At 39.9% G+C, this 24,041-nt stretch overlaps 1 protein-coding gene across 6 annotated transcripts in view; it reads right to left on the bottom strand.

The window, feature by feature from the left end:
- The window catches only part of LOC126355213 (peritrophin-1-like), an 84,688-nt gene that overhangs the window by 24,515 nt on the left and 36,132 nt on the right, over positions 1–24,041 (bottom strand). For 2 of the 6 annotated variants that reach the window (XM_050005467.1, XM_050005468.1), the window contains exon 2: positions 2,914–3,272. The exons of 2 other annotated variants lie outside the window; for them this stretch is intronic. In XM_050005467.1, the coding sequence (XP_049861424.1) occupies positions 3,049–3,272 (224 nt within the window). In that variant the 3' untranslated portion in view covers positions 2,914–3,048. Of the gene's footprint in view, positions 1–2,913; positions 3,273–5,149; positions 5,231–24,041 lie in introns of those variants that run through there. 2 more of the 6 variants (XM_050005462.1, XM_050005471.1) reach the window with 2 other exon arrangements.

The following is a 24,041-nucleotide window of genomic DNA, read 5'->3' as shown; positions in this document are numbered from 1 at the left end:
CCATAGACACTACTCCACACCTGCAAACACAAAACAATAATACTCATGACATGAATAACAGAAAAAAATTCTACACTCTTATATACAAACACAAAGCAACACACAAGACATCAAATATACTAGAGAAACACCGGTTACTAATAGCTTACAGAACAAGAAACGCACTCCAATCACATTTACAAACAACAGACAAACCAGACAAACAACAAGGAGAAGGTATATACCAGCTACATTGCCAAGAATGTAAATCAGTATTTCTGGGGATGAAAGCCGAAACTTTGAAATATCAAAATAGCTATTCTGCCTTGGCCAAATACATGATAAAACATCGACATGAACCATCCAACATGGAATGTGACGTGACTGTAATCAGAATGAACAGCCACAGAAAAAAACTCCTGACATTGCATGAAAACTTTCACATACAAAGAGCCATTGCAAAAGAAAAGAAAGTATTCAACGACCAAATCTATACAAACAATAACTCCCTGATCATGCTAGCCACCAAACCAATAACAACCAGAAATATAACCAGGATAAAAAATTAATGAATTTCCTCCCCTCCCCCCACCCTCCACACCCACCCACAGACACAATGGAAGTCACTTTTATTTAAAATAATACATTTACACACAGGAAGATACACATGCACCCACAAATACACAAACACACGCACTCATATATATATATATATATATATATATATATATATATATATATATATATATATATATAGTAAATTACACACACAACAGTCTCATGTAAAAATAAGGGACACAACAGAATACACATACACGAGCGCGAGGGCGTGCTCACACACACACACACAAACACAGACACAAATACACACAACAAATGAAGAACTTCAAACACGACACAAACCAAAAGATAAACAAACAGTTGGCAACAATACACCCCAAAAACACACATATATTGATCAGCAAATGGAAAGTGAAAACGAAACATGCGGTGTGACAAATGTAGATGAAAGAACGCCAAAATCCACCATCTGGAGTATTAAGACTAACAAATACAGCTCCTGAACTACAAACATGTGTTAACAGCGCTGGAAATCGTAATACCTAATGATACATTCACAATTTGTGCCACGAAATGTAATATATCTACATATTATATCTAAATCATAATAAAAACAAACATGTTTTTCATGCCACTGATGATGCTTCCCAAATAAAAGAACGGAAATAAGTATGGCAACAAACAAACTGCCTTCATTTAGCTGCATAGACGGTACATACATCCAAGCATTTAGAGCAACTAAAGGAAAGACGGAAAACATATAAAAATGACGAGAATTTCATGCTTATTGACGTTATACAGTTTTAATTATAAACAATGGAAATTTATTCAACAAGGTGAGTACATATGTTCCCTTTCTGAAAGATCTGTCAGAAGAAATTAACGCCTCTTCGTACAAAGTCTGACATAACATCACTATTTTTGGAACATAATTTTGATGCCTTCTTTTGCTGGATATTTACAGCTCTCCATATATCTGTGAAAACATACACCTGATTTTAGGACTTTCCTGTTACATAACTGCCTTGATAATGCATTATTCGGAAATCTATTCCACATTATCTTTCAGTATAGTATTAACTAATTGCATGCGCAATATAAGTATCTAATGTCAGTCGTCTGTGAGGAAAACTACGTACAGTTTCCAAACCGTACGTTGTGGAAAACCTGAATCAAATATTTTACTCTGTTTGTATTAGGCCTTATATGGCTATACTAGTGCAAACCATATATATAATTCTTTTGATCCTCAAATAGTCTTTTATTGTTTGTCTTCATCCCTTATTCTAATTTTCGAATTGAGTAAGAATGATGTAGGTGTAACAAATCTCCTCTTCGAAGAACTTGTGTTCTTGCTTGCTGAGACGTCTTCATGACCTCGTTTTCAACTATTCTTTGTAACATCGGGAGGAACGACTTCTCCTTACATTTTTTAAATACCGTACTGGAGGCACGCTGCTGACTGCAATAGTAAATCTCCACACAGCTCTTGTTAAAGTTACTCCTCCTCAACCACTTGTAAACGAACACAGTAAAGCAGATGACATTGTATCAGTGGCTGTAATGCAAACCCAAAGAATTTTTAATGTATCGTACAAACATTCCCTGCAGTGCCATTGCATAAACTGTAAGAAAACGCAGCAGGAGTAAAAAATATGGGGAAATACACAACAAGAAATGGGCATTGCCCTGTGCTGGCTTTTGCCAGTTATCATCTTTCTCACACTCAGGAGGGGAATTTGAACATAATATTCAGGAAGTAAAATTCAGTACTGTGTAGTAAGTGAAGAGCCAGCAAATTTTTTTACAGTTTTGCTCTCTTTCTAGTGAATATTGAGCTGTGTTAGATCAACGTATTCATGTGTTGCCGATCACTCGTATTTTCTTAAGACATCCATCTTCGTCCTCCACCTGACCACCCCTTTACCCTTCCCCCTCCCCACTCCCCCGCACCTTCAAATAAGAAGAGGACATACTTGCATCATTACCAGTCAAACGACAAAGGAAATAATATCATCGATACAACAAAAAACACCCAAAGAAGTATGTTAGGAGGATTATGTTTAAATATCAGATTTCGATTTAGAAATGGTCAAGAACGGGGAATAATGTTGGTTGCAAACTTATGTAAGGAATCATCGCGGAGATTTTGGGACCCCGAACAAAATTTCAGTCTGGATGCCTAAAGAAAGACTTCAATCATTATCCTCCTGAATGCGAGGCTAATATTCCATCACCATGTTCGGCGAAGAACGTAATCGGAGCATGCCTCTCATTTACTAACTTGTTTTAGTATCATTAATTAATCGAGATACTTTTTAATATCTTGCATTGTAGGATTATTCGACATTGTTCTTTCACAATACTAATGAATCATTTTGTTTTGCTTGTTGCTGTTTATTTTAAGTTGACTATTACGTTAGAGTACATTGAGATATCTACTTGTATAAATTTTTAGCGTCATTCCATATTATGTCAAATGTCATAGAGCCAATCGTCCGGTGCCTTCTACTTCCGGGCCTGGGGCCAGTCGCAGGTGTTGATGTTGGAGTTCCAGACGGTGCCAGTGGGGCAGGCCATGTGGACGGACCTGCCGTTGCTGCACTCGTAGAAGCTGCTGCTGTCGTTCTCGTCAGGGAAGAAGACGGGCGTGGAGCCGTCGTACTGCGGGCAGTTGGGGGCCGCCGACACCACGGCTGCCAGCACGCACACGGCCAGAAGAGAAGCCAGCACTGGAACAGTAGGTGTAGTCACCACAGTGTGCACATGTTTGCACTTCAAAATCAGTTAGAAAAAGTAAAAACAAGTGACTGAGAACGTAAACAAATAACGCTGGTCATGTTGCGCTACAAAGATTGATGGAAAATATTTTTCCACATGATTCATGGACGTTAGAAGCCTTCGACTTGTCGTGCTACAGAAGAACGCTGAAGATGAGATAGGTAGATCACATAACTAACGAGAAAGGACTGCATAGAATTGTGGACACTTGAAATTTGTGACACAACCCGATTAAAAGAAAGGATCGGTTGATGGGACACATTCTGAGACACAAAGGGGCCACCAGTTTATTATTGGAGGGAATACTGTGTGGGACGGGTGTGGGTCTGGGTGGAGTTGGCGGAGATGGGCGTGGGAATTGTATATGGAGTCCAAGAGATGAATACAGTAAGCAGATTCAGAAGGATGTAGGTTGCAGTATTCGTAGACGAAGAGGCTTACGAAGGATACAGTAGCACGGAGAGCTGCGTCAAATCGGTCTTTGGACTGAAAGTCACAACAACACTTTTACACAGTGGCAACATTTAAATAAGTACCATGATCTTAACACCAAGGTAGTATTAACTAGGGAGTTGGTCATACAGTTCTGGAGTTGAGTCTAGTATGCATCGCGTTACGTGCTTCCATTGCTTTCAAAAATACTGACTCCCTAGTATGTCGTAATATGTCGTAACATTCAGCGCGAACTATGTAGCCGAAGGAATTGGCTTGAGAGTGCTACTTGAAGGCAAATTTCCTTTTAATGATACTTGCAGCAGGATTTCCAATCCTTTTCTGTAGTGATTACCCTAGTTCACTTTAACCTAATTTTCTTATTTTTTTAAATTTGTGGCATGATGTCTTCTTTGTTACAAATACAATTACACTAAATGTTGAACGCCATGTGTGCTATCTCTCTGATAATCTTATCTTTATTCCTTATATATCCTCATTTCCACTAGTTTATTATTTCCTTTCATAATGCTGTGCAGTGATGACTCTTCTTGCTTCAATAACCCAACACCATTACTAATTAATGAAAAGCATGAATGGCTTATAGCTAAATAATATATATTTACTTTTCAGTAGTCAGTGCTTTTCATGAATGACTGTCATCGTTACTGATTAACCTTCCGGCCTGTGTGGTCGTAGTCGAAAAAGGTTTTTCAGTTCCTAATGTTTCCTACAGAGTTGCTCTAAACATATCGACATTTTCCAAAGAGCTCCTGGTACAGCTGAGTTTTGCAAGCCTCATGGCCTGGAAGATTCACCAGAAAGTTGAAATTTCATCATTCTGTGACCAAAGAGCTGTCATTCTGTATAGGAGGTCCTTACTTCGTAGCTACATTAGTAAAAACTGAATTCTGTTCCAAAAAAATTGGAAATAGGAGGTAACATGTCCCCTTCCTGATACAATGAGTTGGATTAATATAACTTAGTCACGCAACAGGTCTAATGACTCGAGAACTAGCAGTCATCGATGTACTAATTTTTGTATGTAATTTCACATGTGAACTGTATATGTCTGTGACATAGTGACTACAAAAGATTCACATGCATCAACGTTTATTGGCCGAGTGTATGCTCGTGTCATGGCATAGCATCTTGTACTCACTTGCAGTTTCTTAATTGTTACCCAAGCTCAGATTAGATCATTCTAACGAAGTAACTAGCAGTTCTTCAGATGCCTTTGAGTGACTAACGTTTACTACTCAATTGGCAGCCAATGTGCACTTTGCGTATAAAAATGAATTTCTTGCGCATATGCAGATGACAAATACTTTACAAGAGAATATCGCCAAAAGAATTGTATCTTTTCAGTTTAAAATACAACAGAACTTTCACTTACCCTTCATGATGGATGAGATACAAGTCACTCTGGGCGTCTTCAACAGTTAGAAGATACCCAAAATTTTCTGCTGTGGCTTTATATACACACTGCGACAGATAAACAACCTGACATCAATGTGGATGACAAGAAAGGCCGCAGTGCTACGACACATTAAGGGCGTGTCCTATTATTCGATTAACTTTCAGGAACTGTCAATGATAAAACTGTCACGTCATGACGGTTCCGAAGTAATAATTGTGATTCCATATGCTTTTGAAATACACGCTTGACAGCTACTTTCAGTATGTTTTGTTAATCGCATTAGTGCACGACAGCTAAATTAGTCGCAGCTACTCCGTTGCCCTCGTCCTACCACATATCGTTTGTTCGCGGAATTCAAACGCAAGTTGAAAACACTTTGAATATAAAACTAACACCGGTTGTGTTGCAGATTTGTGCTGGATGAGCGTTGTTGATTGTTCAAGCGACAATCCTTACACTAATAACTGACAGAACAGGGCACTCAATGTGAACAATAGCACTTTCATAATTTACATAATGCATATAAAAAGTTACGGAAATATGCTATGAAAATCTCGCTATGGGGAGTAACTCGTTAAAGTATCCTAATAACAAGGTGTCTCATTAAAACTGCTGTATATTCTGTGATGGTACTTTGAAGAACCAAACGGGCACATGCTAGAGGTCACAATTCTTTTATTAACTTCATCACATGAAAACAAATTTAACATGATACACGCAAATGAATAACAGGAAGCCAACTGAAGGTGACAGAAAAATCAAACACTGTATTATGGCAAATTAGGAAAGCTTTCTGCTGGCGTCTTCTAGCTTCCTGTGGTATTTCCAGTCTCTTATTTAGCGCTGACGAATGTAGACGGGACATGAGTAAGATATCTCCTTGTCGTTTTGGTGTTGTACAAGGTAGGAAACCTCATAACCACTGTTGCTTCCGAATCAGCACAGTTCAACGTGTAACGTCAAAATATCTGGTGATGAGATACAACCCTTTTTAACTTATAACCCTAACTAATATCGCTGATGAGTAATTATTGTTTCTGAAAATTTAGATTTCCTCTGAAACAATGAGTTTGCGTCCTGTAGTTGCTGTATGTAACATACATATATTCTGTTATACATCCACTGTAGAGTATATATTTTTAGGAATGTACGTATTAACGGTCGTTTGGTATTTGAAGATAAAGGTTGAGTGAAAAGCGGCTTTACAAAAAATGAAAAGATTTTACGGCATTTATTGATAGGGATATACCCTTCCGGGCTTCGGCCGCCTATGGCAAGTCTTTTTAGCTGGCCCCACTTCGGCGATTTGCGTGTCAATGATGATGAAGGACAAACACCCAGTCCCCTGCCGGGAATCGCACCCGGACCACTTTGGAATGATGCAGAAATTAGTTGGCGTAACTTGTCGGTAAATGCGTCTTTTGTAGCAAACGTCCACAGATTTCACATAAAAGTGTTAAGCTCGTATTAATTCGATGTGAATACCATTTGTGATGCGGCAAACACACCACCGGTAATCAATTACTTTCCACACTCATTACTCCAAACTGGGAAATACTTGTGCAGTGGCAGCGTAGATTCGATTTCTCGGGTCAGCTTAATTGTTTAGCACTGGAGGAACATACACACGTTATTTAACGAAACCCCGGAGAAAGAAATCTAGTGGTGTCAAGTATGGGGAGAGAGGTGGCCATGCGATTGACCACACGAAACTTGTGGTTCATCATGTCTTAACAAAGTTGTTGTGTCAAGAATAAATCGTAGACCTCCTTGGACGCGGGAAATTTACACCGAAAAGTTGTTACAGGTTTTTTTGTTTGTTTGATGAAATCAGAGCACACGGCAATTACGATCCGCAGCAGAGAATGTAGCCATTTTAGCTCTATACTATTCCGACGCTCCTAGTGACGTGATGGAATCCCAATGCACTATATGAACCACACTTGAGGTTGTTCGAAACAAAATGACACTCTTATCGATTCTTTAAGTATCTCAATAAATTCCATAAGCATTACAACGGTATGAAGTCCTTTATGATTCACCCTGTATATGCTCTTTAAAAACTGTCTTAAATAAACGACCTATACGATTTGCCTAATACTGATCACAACCACTTTAGTTATTTCTATATACCACCAAATTACCACGATTAGGTACAGTTTTATGACTAAGTCCCAGTCTTGAAATTTTATTAATTTGAAAATATAATCTAACGTTCCAGTCTTTTTTTTTCCAGCAGTGGTCAGTTTTTGGTGAAATTTTGCAATTATATGTGGTAGCATTATAATTAGTTCCCTCTTCTCTCTTACTATTCGCGAACAGTCAATCATTGTTTATTGTGATTCATTTCGATTCTCTCAAATTTTTCTTAAATGTTTTACAACCCTCCGTTACAGCGATTTGTTTCTTTATTTCACTTTTTTGTAAAGGCAGGAGTAGTACACGACAAGGAAACGAATTCGAAAAATACTCTTTTACAGCGCTGAAGATGACTTAATAGGCATTTGTAATAACACTGGTATATTTCGGTTTCCATAACTGTCGTAGACACGTTCTACACCTACATCTACTCTGCAAATCACATTTAAGTGCCTGGCAGAGGGTTCATCGAACCACCTTCACAATTCTCTATCATTCCAACCTCGTATAGCGCGAGGAAAGAATGAACACCTATATATTTCCGTACGAACTCTGATTTCCTTTATTTTATCGTGGTGATCGATCCTCCCTATGTAGGTCGGTGTCAACAAAATATTTTCGCATTCGGAGGAGAAAGTGGGTGACTGGAATTTCGTGAGAAAATTCGGTCGCAACGAAAGAAGCCTTCCTTTTAACGGTTTCCAGTCCAAATCCTGTATCATTTCTATGGTACTCTCTCTCATATTTCGCGATAATACAAAACGTGCTGCCTTTCTTTGAACTTTTTCGATGTACTACGTCAGTCCTATCTGGTAAGAATCCCACTCCGCTCAGCAGTATTCTAAAAGAGGTCGGACAAGCGTAGTGTAGGCAGTCTCTTTAGTAAGTCTTAGTAGTGTCCTGCCAATAAAACGCAGTCTTTGGTTAGCCTTCCCCACAACATTTTCTATGTCTTCCTTTGCAAACAACCGAAGGCGGCTGCTCAGATTGTCTCCCAAATCGTTTATATAGATAAGCAACAGCAAACGGCCTATAACACTACCTTAAGGAACTCCAGAAATCACTTCTGTTTTACTCGATGACATTCCATCAGTTACTACGAACTGTGACCTCTCTGACAGGCAATCACAAATCCAGTCACATAACTGAGACGATAGTCCATAAGCACGCAATTTCATTTCAAAAGCCTTCTGGAAATCCACAAATACGTAATGGAACTGATGTCCCTTGTCAATAACACTCAACACTTCATGTGAATAAAGAGCTAGTTGTATTTCACAGGAACGATGTTTTCCAAACACTTGTTGACTGTGTGTCAATAGACCGTTATCTTCGAGGTAATTCATAATATCCGAAACCCAATATATGTTCTAAAATCATGCTGCATATCTACGTTAACGTAGGGGCCTGTAATTTAGTGGATTACTCCTACTACCTTTCTTGAATATTGGTGTGACCTGTGCAACTTTCCAGTCTTTGGGTACGGATCTTTCGTCGAGCGAACGTTTGTATATGATTGTTAAGTATGGATCTAATGCATCAGCATACTCCGCAAGGAACCTAATTGGTGTACAGTCTGGACCAGAAGACTTGGTTTTATTAAGTGATTTAAGTTGCTTTACTACTCCGAGGATATTTACTTCTACGTCACTCATGTTGGCAGCTGTTCTCGATTCGAATTCAGGAATATTTACTTCGTCTTCTTTTGTGAAGGCATTTCAGAAAGCTGTGTTTAGTAACTCTGCTTTGGCACCACTGTCTTCGGTAGTATCTCATTTCTATCGCGCAGAGAAGGCACAGATTGTTTTGTGCCACTAACATACTTCACGTACGGCTTGAATCTCTTTGGATTTTGTGCCAGGTTTCGAGACAGAGTTTCGTTATGGAAACTGTGATAGGCATCTCGCACTAAAGACAACGCTAAATTTCGAGCTTTTCTAAAACATCGCCAATATTGGGGATTTTGCGTCTGTTTAAATTTGGCATGTTTGTTTCGTTGTTTCTGCAACAGTGTTCTAACCCGTTTTGTGTATCATGGAGGATCAGCTCCGTCGTTTGTTAATTTATTTGGTATAAATCTCTCAATTGTAGCCGATACTATTTCTTCGAATTTTAGCCAGATCTGCTCTACACTTATATGATTAATTTGGAATGAGTGGAGATTGTCTCTCAGGAAGGCGTCAAGTGAATTTTTATCTGCTTTATTGAATAGGTATATTTTTCGCTTGTTTTTCAAAGATTTGAGGATTACAGTATTCAATCTCACAACGACAACCCTGTGTTCACTACCCCTGAATCGGTTCTGATGATCGTTGTTAACTCAGGATTTTTTGTTATTAAGAGGTCAACTGTGTTTTCACAAGCGTTTACTATCGGCGTGGGCTTATGAACTAACTGCTAGAAATAATTTTCAGAGAATGCGTTTACCACAATTTCGGATAATATTTTATGTTTTATCCGGAATTAAACACGTATTTTCGCCTACTTATCGAGGGTGAAATTAAAGTCACCACCAACTATTATCGCATGAGTCGGGTACGTGTTTGAAATCAAACTCAAGTTTTCTATAAACCTTTTAGCAACTGTATCATCTGAAATGAGAGGTCGGTAAATGGATCCAATTATTATTCTATTCCGATTGCCAACAACGACCTCTGCCTATACTAACTCACAGGAAATATCTACTTCAATTTCGCGACAAGTTAAACTACTTCTAACAGCAACAAACACGCCACAGCCACCGCCATCTTTTCGGAACACCGTTAGGTTCTTCGAAAAAGTATCGACTACATTTATTTCCGGCTTTATCTTGGAGCTCTGGTACTTTCCCAACACTACTACGACAATTTTCCAATTTATACCATTTGTTCCCGTGTTCTCCCTATGTTTGGCCTACACCCTTTTTGACTGAAACTGTTTCTGTGTTTTCCCGTGACCCTCTAACCTAAAAACAAACGCCCATTCCACGCCACACAGCCCCTGATACCCGTGTAGCCGCAGGCGCAAGTCGAGGAATCTGCAGCCCACACGGTCCCAGAGCCATCTGAGCCTTTGATTCAAACCCTCCACTCGGCCCTGTAGCACAGGTCCGGAATCAGTCATGTCGACTATGCTGCAAATGGTCAGCTCTGCTTTCATCTTGCAAGCTAGACTGGCAGCCTTTACCACTTCTGTAAGCCCCTCGAAACCAGAGAGAATCTCTTCTGATCCAAAGTGACACAAATCATTGGTACCGACGTGAGCCACTACACGCAGTTGGCTGCACCCTGTGCTCTACATGGTATCCAGAAGGACTCTTTCCATATTTGAATCGACTCCACCCGGTATGCACACGGAGTGCACAATGGTTTTCTTACCCTTCTTGTTAGCCAAGTCCCTAAGCGGCCCCATAACGCACCTGCGATTGCCCGGATCTTGCAGGCTGAGTTGTTTCCTTTGAAAGAGGACTGGCGACAGCTTGTGGCTCAGTGACAGTGTCAGCTACAGAGAGCACCTGGGACCTGTTTGTCAGACAAACCGGTAGGCCTGACGTGCGGCCACCTGGGATGTCATTAGCCACCTGCTTCGCCCTGGGGCGGCCTACCACTCGACCACAGGTGAGCGGTCCGCCTCAGTGCGAGCAGTTATTGGGTTGGCCACCGGTTAGGACCGATCGAAGGACTCGGATGTGCTGGACGTCCGTTGGATCTCACGGCCGGCCCACAACAGTGGGGTCCATCCACTGCAGCCTCAAGCTGTGTAACCGAAGCCATCGCAGCCTGAAGCTGAGAGCGAAGTGTCACCAACTCGGCTCGCATCCGCACACAACAATTGCGGTCCCTGTCCATACTAAAGATCGCGGAAAACTAAACTATGCATATAAACGGACTATCGGCAAGTGCTGCGCTTCCCCACTGTAGACCCAGGAACTGTGTCTAGTATCACGCAGATTTCAAAAACCTAGGTATCGAAACACTCAGGTGAAAATAAATAATTTGTCCCTGATTTGGAAGTTGTAATATCTCACAAAATCTATTTACCTTCCGACGCAAACAAAAAACCCGACAACTGTGGCTATTAGATACTGAATTTACACGCAGAAACTCAAGAAACTTAATTATTAAAGCACAGAGATAATAAATTTCGCTCCTGGTCCGGAACTCTTAAATGTCAATTATAATGAGGTGTACTTGTCATATTTTCCATATAACAGGGAATAGATGCTGTAATTATCTCTAGACATGGATTCACATAACTCTCTACGCCTCTCTTTTCGAAGACAGAGATTGTGCCAGCAAAGCTAGTTCGTCATTGAAATGAGTCTGTCACTTTTTGATAACCGTTTTCTGTTATCAAATATCCACAGTTAAGAATAATACTTTTGAAAGCAACGGAGTACTAAACTTTATGATATGAGAAATAACGTATGTAAGACCAAGTACATATTGGGAATAGTTTTAAGAAACAAGGAAAATAAAAACTCTTATTTAAATTGAAAAGTTATCCTGTGTCTCTTCTGTATTACGAGACCGTGCTGGAAAGTACTGCTTCCGAATTTTTTGTGGTAAGACCGTTACGCTCTTTAAACAAAATAAACGCTACCAACATTTTATGTCCTTGTTCTTCATGTCTACATATTTACAGCCCTATGCCGCCAGACGGCACCAAATTGTAGCGTGTAAAGTGGTGCTGTGTGACGTAATTATATCGGGATGTGAATATAGCATGCTGTAATCAAGTTTCGAATTCAAGAGCTCATTCACTGACGGGGTACTCTCTGCTTCAGTATTACACTGCCAGACCACACACGATCAATGCGACATCTGCAACAACCTAGAACATGGGGCTCACTGTCATCGGTTATCCTCCATACAGTCCCCACTTGGCCGCTTCCGGTTTTCATCTGTTTCCAAAACTTAAAATAACCTTCGAGGACTTCACTTTGATAGTGATGAAGAGGTACAAGCAGAGGCGATATTGCGGCTCTATCTCTGTCAACAAAGACAAACTTTCCACAGCTACGGTATCAAGAAACTGGCCTCTTGTTGAGAGGAACATGTTCGTAACCACAGTGACTAAGCTGAAAAATAAATATGTAGATTAGAAGGATAGGATGTAGAACGTTAATAAAGCTTGCTTTATTTTAAAAAAAACTTTAAGGGTTACCACATAAAAAATCTGGAGGCATTACTTTCCAGTACATCCACGTTTTAATAGAAAACAATTTTATTTTTTCGGAACTATATCTGCAGAGAAACAACAAAACATTTCATTCATCTAGTTTCCCTAGTCCCTAGTCAGAGGCTACATGATTCGTAACTGTATAATTAGTATGGGATAAGTAAGCGAGAGAAAATATCAGAAGGATAAAAATGATAAAAAATAACAATAAAAATGGAAGGAATACAATAATTAACAATCTCAGTGAAAGAACCTATAAGGATCTGTGAAATTTGTAACAGATAACAGGATGGATTTCGTTACTTGTATTAACCAAGTTCAGACATTTCGCATACAGCTAATTGATTCTTGTACATTTTGTTACACAAACAACACGGATCCTGACGAGACATAAACGAAATATAGATGGAAGGATTAAAAATCGACAACAATATCCGTCGGATATTGAACGCAGGTTGAAAAAAATTTTATTCTCATCTTTTTCTCAGTAGCAGCAAATTCTGCACTGAGAAGTCTCTGTAGCAGCTCGAAGTTAGCGGTAGTAACACCATGCACAATTTAGTTAGCTGTAGTCAACTGGTTCACTGGATTTTGTTGCTGTAATGAATTTTCGTAGTGAACGTGACATGTACGTTTCACTGTTGAATATAACGCCACGAGACTGTTACTGTAATTTGGTCTATAACTATTTTATCCATTTTGCATTTAAGTAAATCTCAAATGAATTCAAGTGACATAGGTGGGTAATTTTAATTAGAGTAGTCATCATTGATTTTTACAGTCTGAAACGTGTTTTGAGATTGAAATAGATGTACGTATTGGAACTGGATGTATTTCGGATGATAAGGGAAGATAGACTAGAAACTCTGATAACAAACGTGTACACATCACTCCAGACAAGGTGTCAGATACTTTGTCTAATTTTGAGTCGACTGTAGGGGTTGCAATCTACATGGCTAAAGAAGAAAACCACACGAATAATGAACAAAATCGAGTTGCAGATTAAATAGCATAGGTGCAAAAATAGACAAGATCGAACGAATTGTAGATGCTCAAAACCGCTTACCTAGCGAGCAAATATAAAATAATGAAATCTTTGCAAAACATATCTCAAAGAATGAATAACATTACAGACGAGACAGATAAAACATATTGATGGGGGACGTGATAAACAAGTTTCTGAGATGTGAAATAAGGCATCCATTTGAACCGTGTGAAAGAATAATTAAATAAACGAAATAACTGATTACGGAATATCCACTCTAGAGCAGATGCAAAACGTTCATACTTCAAAATTGTACCAGGGTCAGATAATGCAGGTTAACAGGGAAGTGAGAACAGTTCGCCAAATCCATGTAAGAAATATGGGAGCATGTCTTATTGAAGTCCTGGCAGAACAGTTAAATGAAAATGGTAGTGGTCAAGACGAGAAAGGTCAAAACATTAGCAAAGCAATGAATTCCGTCCATCTAGAGGCAACAGAATTAAAAAATTATATTAAACTGTTGGGCATTTACGCGTCAACTTTCGATGGGGATAGCAGGTCCTACATATGTGACAGGTTTAACAAAATAACCATATAAATACTGGGGCCATCATTGATCAAAGTTATGTTGAAACAGATCATGAATAACATGTTGCGGGAGCTATAACATGTTTTCCTATTTGATAATCGACAGAAACACGCTCCGACTACGGCATCTCATAATAGTTACTTGGGACGATATGAAATCCACACAATGCGTCAATTAAAACATTTTGTTGAGTCATTACAAATAGCTGGAATGACACACAATATGCTTAGTTCGCAGCAATGTACATCTAGAGATATTCCGCATTGTGATCCATCGAAGCATCAGAGAAGTGTCCAGTTAATGTTGACTTCAAAAATGTTCTTTTGACCAAATACTGGACAAAAGGGCATCACCTAAGACTACACAAAGGGACCGACAGGTGCCTCAGACACATGAAAACATATTTTGTGATTAGCAAAATAATGCAGGTAACATCGAACGGAACTCATGAAGGCCAAACAACGGATGACGAAGAAATAAGCGAAACAGTCGTTATCACCCCTGATACAAAAACAGAGACAGCAGCCGAAACAGTAGTTCGGATGAAACCATTGACCATAAACTATAAGAAAACCGATTCTGACTCGGCAATTCAGCCCCAGTGTACTAATCAAAGGGAATTGAGTGGTGCAGATTTAAAAGTGCACATGTTACGTTACAATTACATCCTCCACATGAGCGCCCGTAAAGTTTCGAGTTCTGTCTCCAGACGTGCCAGTCTGTTCCGACCGACTGCCATGTCATCCTTTGCTATGGCGTCATTGGATATGATGTGGAGGGGGCACATGGTCAGCACGCCGATCTCCCGGTCGTTCTCAAGGTTTCATTGACCTTCAAAGCGCTCTAGTTGCTTCTCTGTTGCCCTCACAAAGATGAATGCATCCCGTACTAGTCCTCTCACAAAGCTAACAGCCTTGGAAGCACCAGTAATCAATCCTAGGCCTCCTGAATGTCAAGCAGCTACACTGACCACTCACCTAGAAAGTCGGACAGACCTGAGGGACAACTTGTAAACTATTCACGGAAGATTTCCGTGGTTCGACTCAGTGAGGAATTTTGAAGGAACTGATTCACTAGCGATCACTGTTTGAGGAGCAGACATGACGTTGATCTCGAGCAACCCGCATAGACGAATTTCTGAACGGAGGAAGATGTCAATATCACCAGCCAACAGCGAATATTAGGTGTCGTGGGTTTGTGAGTTTAGGCTATGAAGCTACAGACCTATCTAAAAGAATAACTTAAAAAGCAGTCATATTGTTGGTAGTTAGTTGGATGGCATAACTGTTGTTGATTCAGATTATTAGATTTAGCTGATGGCCCTAGACAGTTACATCTGCAGCCATGAGTGCAGCTGGTGGTGACAAAATCTCGGCGTAGATTAGATGCTTACAGCGTTCATGACTGAGTAATATTCATTGAAGATAAAGTGTATGAACCAAATCACATTAATGACCAACAGATCCTCTATCTGCAGAATGTTCTGACAAACTTCAGTGAGATTTTTGAGGAAAATCCAGAAACATTTAATTGTTGCAAGTATAAACCAGAAGTTGTGCCTCACAAACACTCCATTCCAGCGTCATCTCACCGGAAAGAGACTTGCAAAAAGGAGATATCAGATCTTACACCGAGAAATCGTTGAACCAGGAAGCAATATTATCCCAACAAAATTATTACAACTTGCCACCATCATTTATGGACATTTCACATAAGCAAAGGTTGGAGCCAGCTACGTGGTAGCATTATGTGATGTATTCAGTAAATATTTCCTACAAGTTATGAATGAAAAAAGTTTTAAGAAACTGCTGGGTAGTAATAAGATTTAATTTCTAAGTGTGACCCAGAAGGGAAGTCATTTGGGTGATGATTCTGCATTCTGTCACGATTTGCGTACATGTACATATCAGAAGACAGTACACAAACAAGGTGGATAGAATATCTGGAATCAGAATAGTGAACTCTCAAAGACAATAAAGATTTATGCTCTATGTGAGTCATTGTCTGATTGCACAGAAGGTGATGAATGGTGTAAACCCGTTACAAACCTGAAATGTGATATACACTCCCATGTGTATAAAGTAAGACGGACATTGATAAACCCACTTGTGAAACCACGCCAAAGGAAATTGCATTACGATTAAAAAATATCACTTTAACCCACAATGTATAGTCCTGACTTAGACTTGGTTCATAATCATTCCAAATTTTCTCTTATAATCGAGAGAATAAAGGACTGGAATTGATTTGGACTAGTGCATATGAAATTATATGTATGCAACACCCAGGTTGGCAATAACATAGCTTCCCCAGTCCAAGAAGAAAAAAAAGGACAAAATCTGTAGCAGGATGTAAAACCATATTGTAAATGAGCAAACACTCGAGACATAAGTGGTTCAATTTCATTGTAAATAAATATTTATCAGTGGCATGATCTGGTGTGATTCATTTTCTAGTGCCTTAACAGAGAGAAACTTCCTTCAAACGTAATATATACTGTAGAACTAGGATATAGAGCGTCATGATATTTGTATTCTTTTGTAGTTATTACATGTCCATTTTTTGGCAAGGTTTTTACGAGTATGCTGCAGAAATTCACAGGGATTTCCGTATTTTTAGAGCTGTGAATAAAGATATTCGTGGCCATTAGTATGCTTCACACTAAGAGATTGAGTCCCGAGTACAATCATGGTTCTGTCGGCAGTCGTTAAAATTCTTCCATGAAGACATTTATCACCTTGTCTTACAGATATGGTGATTACTTGTCAAGTAGTACACAGTTAATTTACTTTTTTCCACCTGTTTCGTTTTCATTTCATTGGCCTTTATAAAACAAGATGATGATGTTTTCATCATGGGCTATTGGGATGAAGTAACAGGGGAAGGAAGAAAGAGTTATGGCACAATATGGGCTTGGTAGTGGGAATGAGAGACGAGGGAGACTAGTTCTGCAATAAAAATTACAAATGGCGAAAAGAGCGTTCACAAATCACACGTGGAAGAAGTGTACTTCGATAAGGCCTGCAGATACAGGTAGATACCTGACAGATTACACAGATTGCTTAATCAGATGTTCTACTGTAAGGTGTACCCAGCAGCAGATAGGGGTTACAATTTAGAAATGATGAAGAATAGGCTTACCCATTCGGACGAATCAGCGTCCAAAGTAATGGGATACTGTAATACTGATGAATAAAGAGATCCATTTGACGTTCTTTGAGGCCGTAGTTACTGCGATTATGGACACCTAAATAGTCACTTCATCTGCTGTGGAGTGAACATCTCAGAAAACTACAATCACAGAAGTGTGGTAGAGAAACATAGGTAACTGTGAAGAAACTACAGGTGACAGCAGAAGCACTTCAACTGATCGAAAGAATGAACTACCAATACCTCACCAAAGTTCAGGGGTATAAAAATATAAGTCACTTAGGAATGAAATACAGGACAAAGAATCTAATGCGAAATAACTGCGGAAAAGATGTGCAGAAATCCATAAGGAAATAGTTATGTGAATCTTCATACAGAAAATTAAAACAACTCTCGGAGAAATTAGAAGCAAGGATGTCAAGATTAAAAGTGGGATGGGAATTCCACTGCTAAATGCAGAGGGAGCGGAAAGTTGGAAAGACCACACTGAAAGCCTCTGTGAGACGGAGGAATAGTTGAATGACTTAATTGTGGAAGAAATAAGCATCGATAAGGAAGACGGGTTCTGTGTCAGAGTTTATCATTCGAAATCTTCTTGTAATGCGGAGGAACAAATAAGATTCTTAGGAATCTTTAAAATCATTGAGAGAAGTGGCAGCCTAGCGACTATTTAATTTGGTGTGTATAATCTGTAAGTCAGGAGACATAACGAGCAGACGTTTTTATAAGTAGCTTAAAGGGTCACACATTTACAATATTAAAACAATAACGGAAAGAAGTCTGAGGATCTGTTAAACGACGATCAGTTTGGGTTTGGGATATGTAAGGACACCAGAAAATCAGATCTGAGGATGTGACTGATAAACAAAGCAAGCCTTGAAAACCACGACACTTCAGTAGTATCTGTCGACCTGTAAAAGGCGTTCGACAATGTAGAATGGTGCAAAATGTTCCAGAATGTAAGAAAAATAGTAATAAGCTATAGTAACAGGTGGATTCTATACAACGGTAATTTAGCACCCGCTGCTTTTCTTAGGTAGACTACGAGGTCCGCACAGATTTTTTATCGAATTTTTATGTTGTTCTAAACTTCTCACGGTAAATGAGGCCGTAGACGCAGGGCCTTTTCCGAATGTACTTCTGACGATACATGGTTTCTGGTAGCTGGAGGCCATGGTTTTTGTTAAAAATACTTTTAACCTCCTTGTAGTGATATTTCAATAGAAACTGAAGGCATATCAAGCACGAAAACAGAAAGAACGTGTACCCAACTGTGAAAAACAGCAAGATATAAATAGTGAATGGCGCAAGCTTAACAAAGCAACATCGAGGGAAGAGGATGAGCCATGGCGTCGTGGTTAAATGGTGACAGTGTTGGACTGCAAAGCTGCCGAGCGGTGTCTACAACTCTTTCGTGCCATTTACTTTTTTTTTCGCAAAATTATGAACTGTCCGTCTGGTTAATGCAGTGAAATGTTTGTTCTCTATCTGTAATCTTGGCTGTTGCCATATATGCACTGGTTATAGAATATGAGGCAACTTGTAAGAATACATTACCGTCGCAGGCAAATGTGACGAATAGAGAAATCAGGCGAGACGACACAAAGATGTGTCACAGAAATGGAAAGAACAAGTAAACGGGTGTGAACTACGTTACAACAAATGAGTTAAAGCGCCAAAACTTCCAAAAAGGAACGAAACGTCAAAAACATTAACACATGTGCTTTGATAGTGCACAAGTAAAACTGTGTGACTGTGAAACTGTTGCGTTCATTTGTTGCAGCATATGTGACAAACTATTATGTTTCATCATTTACTTGCGGGTGACCATAACCACTTTCATATGAACACCTAAATAAGGGAACGAGGCATATCTCACTCATTCACCAAACGTTGAAGTTCAGTGTGTCGATAACAGATTCTTGTCATATGACACACTGTCACTAATGCCTTATACGACACACCACTCGTGTTTTTCGGTGGAGGATTCGGTTGACTTGCCGCCTTGTCATCAAACGTTTGCGGTTACCATTGGAAAGCCACTGCCTTCAGTTGCTAATAGAGTAGTCGTGCAGAATTGATTTTCATTATACTTCCCGTCCTTACACATCACTGTTTCGCTGTTGCAAACGGACGTTACACCATGACACAGACACAAATCTGAATACAACAAAGAGTTAAAAAAATGTCACAAGGGAACTTTGAACACATCTCACCTGCTTTGTAAAGTAACACCTGAGCACTGAACTACGACGTTGCAGCTCTCTTCCAGATTGCTCTAGGATGCACCTGTTGTCCTTGAACCGATCATTGTTTTTACTTTTTTCACAGTTCACAGTTCTTCCTGATTTCTTACCACTCAATCTGAGGAGGGGGGGGGGGGGGAGCTATGGTGAGCAGCAGTGATATCAGTTGGTCTACTTATCCAATTTGATGAGCTTTCCTGAACACCCTGCGATGTCCCAACTTTTTACTCTTCAGCTGCTGTGCCTAGCGTACTTTGCAACGTCAGTGAACTGAATTGCTGTTTTTGCATCCGAGTTGCCCTTTTGCATACTTAACTGTGCAAATTACTCTATGGATCATGTTCTTTTTCTGCGTTGTGAGTCCACCCCACCCATACGCTGTACAACCAATCGGACGTTAGGGTGGACGTCACGAGTGCAGCGCCAGAGACATTTCCTTGGAGTAATTGTATCCTGCTGTTAGGGTTTGACTTTCTTTCCTCTGCTTCTTGCCAGGGAAGGTGCTCTGATATATTATTCAGCACAGCAACAGCATTTTATCCACAAATTTTTACATAAAGTGCTTATTGCAAGTACGCGAATCTAGTGCGCAATTTTTTTATCATACGAAGAACTCAAAATTGGGGTGAGCGTGAGATTCGATGGTGCGTTAGATTCGAGTACAAACTTGAATCGTTCACCGGTAATTTCTTACCCTACGTGATCTGAAGTAGCAAAGCATTTATTAAAACCGAGCAAGAAAATATAGTTACCGTATCTGTGAATTAAAGAAAGCAAGACGTAAATCGGGTAAGAGGTTATCGAATTAAAAGAGCTGGTATATATTTCCAGTTCTTAATTCAGCTCACAGGCTTCAGAACAAAATCCAGTACTGTCACAAGATGACATTTTCGTGTCTTTTTTTTAATTTGCTTGATAAAATTTAGGTACTGTTCCATACATTACAACGCATTGTTGTACTTCTCAACCTTGTTTCATTATTGTTGGGCAACTACAGTACTTCGCATTGTGTCTGCATTAGATAGTCACAAAATGGAAGGCAAACAGAGAAGCATATTAAAAGGAGCTGCTTATAAAGGTGAAGTAATTCTGTATGCTGAAAAATATGGTAACAGCAGGAAGAGAGTTCAGAGTAGCTGAGACTGATGTTCGCTCATGTAAGGAACAGAAATTAGGATTATTTGCAACTACCGCTACTAGAACGAAATTCAATGGGCCTCCCAAAGGAAGATATCCTGAAGTTTAAGTAAATGTTTTGGAATTCGTTAGAGAAAGGAAGAAGAATGGGCAGCGTACGACCAGTGACACCATAATAAAAAAGAAAAGCAAAAGAGGTGGCTGGAGCTCTAATATGCCGAAGCAAGAGCTTCAGGCTAGTCGGGGAGAGCTTGATCGCATTATGAAACGAGCGGGCTTATCTCTGCAACGTCGTGCAAAAACATGCCAATAGCTTCGACAGGATTTTGAGAAGAAACTTCAAGAATTTTAGTGGTGTGTTATCACGCTTTGGAAAGAGAAGAATTTTTCCATGGACCAAACAGGCAACGTCGATGAGACTCCACTTTGGTTTGATATACCACGTAATTACACGATTGATGAGAAGGATACAAAAGATCTTACCATCAAAACGTCTGGGTGTGAAAAACAGAGCGTAATACTAATGCTGGAAATCACAGCAGATGAAAACAAAATTCCCCCTTTTTTTAATCTTCAAGCGAAGAACAAGCCTCAAGGCTCCAAAAAATGAAAAGCTATTACCTGATGAAGTCATTGTTCAGAATCAAGAGAAGGAAGACAGAAGGTTTGATGAAACTTCCTGGCAGATTAAAACTGTGTGCCCGACCGAGACTCGAACTCGGGACCTTTGCCTTTCGCGGGCAAGTGCTCTACCAACTTAGCTACCGAGGCACGACTCACGCCCGGTACTCACAGCTTTACTTCTGCCAGTACCTCGTCTCCTACCTTCCAAACTTTACAGAAGCTCTCCTGCGAAACATGCAGAACTAGCACTCCTGAAAGAAAGGATATTGCGGAGACATGGCTTAGCCACAGCCTGGGGGATGTTTCCAGAATGAGATTTTCACTCTGCAGCGGAGTGTGCGCTGATATGAAACTTCCTGGCAGATTAAACCTGTGTGCCCGACCGAGACTCGAAATCGGGACCTTTGCCTTTCGCGGGCATGTGCTCTACCAACTGAGCTACCGAAGCACGACTCACAACCGGTACCCACAGCTTTACTTCTGCCAGTACCTCGTCTCCTACCTTCCAAACTTTACAGAAACTCTCCTGCGAACCATGCAGAACTAGCACTCCTGAAAGAAAGGATATTGCGGAGACATGGCTTAGCCACAGCCTGGGGGATGTTTCCAGAATGAGATTTTCACTCTGCAGCGGAGTGTGCGCTGATATGAAACTTCCTGGCAGATTAAAACTGTGTGCCCGACCGAGACTCGAACTCGGGACCTTTGCCTTTCGCGGGCAAGTGCTCTACCAACTGAGCTACCGAAGCACGACTCACGCCCGGTACCCACAGCTTTACTTCTGCCAGTACCTTCCAAACTTTACAGAAGCTATCCTGCGAACCATGCAGAACTAGCACTCCTGAAAGAAAGGATATTGCGGAGACATGGCTTAGCCACAGCCTGGGGGATGTTTCCAGAATGAGATTTTCACTCTGCAGGTTTGATGCTTGACTGGCTCCGAAACACGTGGAAACTCCGTCCTCGTGGGCTTTCCAAACAACCTCCAATGATTTGTCTTCGTGTATTTCGTGGTCATCTCACTGATGACATAAAAAAGAAGATGCACAGCCTATCCCGTGACCGTATAATTATTTCTAGGGGAATGACTGCTGTATTACAATCCCTGAACTTTAGTATAAATAAAACTTTCAAAGGTTATGTTCAAGAACAGTATGAAACATGGTTTTGAGAACTAAATCGTGAACCGACTCCGACAGGAAAAATTAAACATGGTGCACACTACATTATAACGCGGTGAATGTCGGCTGCCAGGAAAAACATCGAAGCACCAGTGATGGTAAAATGCTGTATTTCTAATACTCTGGATGTCAGTGAAGATGATGTGCTGTGGAATGACAGCGAGGATGACGGCGAAGGCGGAAATGAATATATTTCTGATGTAGACTCTTCGGAGGATTCCATTAACGATGACATTAGTGAATAATGATGAGTGTGTTTCTGTGTATAACGTGTAGGTAATCAAGTTAGACGTTCTTTTCAATAACGACAATGTGACTTATTACTGTAATGAGTAATTTAAAAATAAATTATAGTTTCCAGTAGTTCATTTATACATTCACCATCGTTTGAAATAGAGTTAGTAATATAAAATAAATTTCAACAATACAAAAATACTCTACCAGCGTTGTGCTAAAATTCCTTTTTTTTATTATTTTTTTTTTTTAATTGGGGTGCGCATTATATTCGATGGCACATTAAATTCACATAAATACGGTAGAATTATTTCTGTCTGTTGTAGATCTGAAAATGATTTACCAATCGACGGTGCTCATCCCACATTAATTTGCGATCAAGACAAGGTAAATTATACAATTAATTTTTTTCTTCAATCTCCGTTCCAGGAATTTCGAGAACAAACATTATGTTTTAAAACGAGAACAACAGGAAAGCTGGGAAGAAGTTTTTAGTCCTGCACTGACGGTAGTGACGAAATGAGCTGTAAGTGGTTGGAAAGTTTGCGTATGGGGAAATTTCATTAATTTTATAAATATTAGATTAGTTACCTGTTGTGTGTTTCATGTATTTAATGGAAGGGAAGCTGGCTTGGAGATAGTATAAAAAAAGTGTAACTACCGATGTAATAACAGTGTGCTGAGGAAATCCCTGTGCTCTAGACTTGCGTGATATAAAGCAGGTACTGCCAGCATGGCATGGCGAACACTGAGAGATCCTACCACAGTTTAAGGGAGGCTTGTACTAGTGATATGTTATCATATACAGGGTGAGTCACCTAACGTTACCGCTCGATATATTTCGTAAACCACATCAAATACTGACGAACCGATTCCACAGACCGAACATGAGGAGAGGGGCTAGTGTAATTGTTTAATACTAACCATACAAAAATGCACGGAAGTATGTTTTTAACACAAACCTAAGTTTTTTTAATTGGAACCACGTCAGTTTTGTTAGCACATCTGAACATATAAACAAATACTTAATCACTGCCGTTTGTTGCATTGTAAAATGTTAATTACTTCCGGAGATATTGTAACCTAAATTTGACGCTTGAGTACCACTCCTCCGCTGTTCGATCGTGTGTATCGGAGAGCACCGAATTACGTAGGGATCCAAAGGGAACGGTGATGGACCTTAGGTACAGAAGAGACTGGATCAGCACATTACGTCCACATGCTAACACCTTTTTATAGGTTTTTCTCACTGACGCACATGTACATTAACAGAGAATGCGTTGCAGTTCTACCTGTTTACCGATGAAGCGGGTTTCGCAAACCACGGGACAGTGAATCTCCGGAACATGCATTATTGGTCCGAGGACGATCCTCGCTGGCTCAGACAGGTAGAGCGACAGCGACCGTGGACTGAAAATGTATG

This window comes from Schistocerca gregaria, chromosome 3, assembly GCF_023897955.1.
Source record: "Schistocerca gregaria isolate iqSchGreg1 chromosome 3, iqSchGreg1.2, whole genome shotgun sequence".
In the NCBI taxonomy this organism is placed as follows: Eukaryota; Metazoa; Arthropoda; class Insecta; order Orthoptera; family Acrididae; genus Schistocerca; species Schistocerca gregaria.
This window is presented reverse-complemented; position numbering and strand designations above follow the sequence as displayed.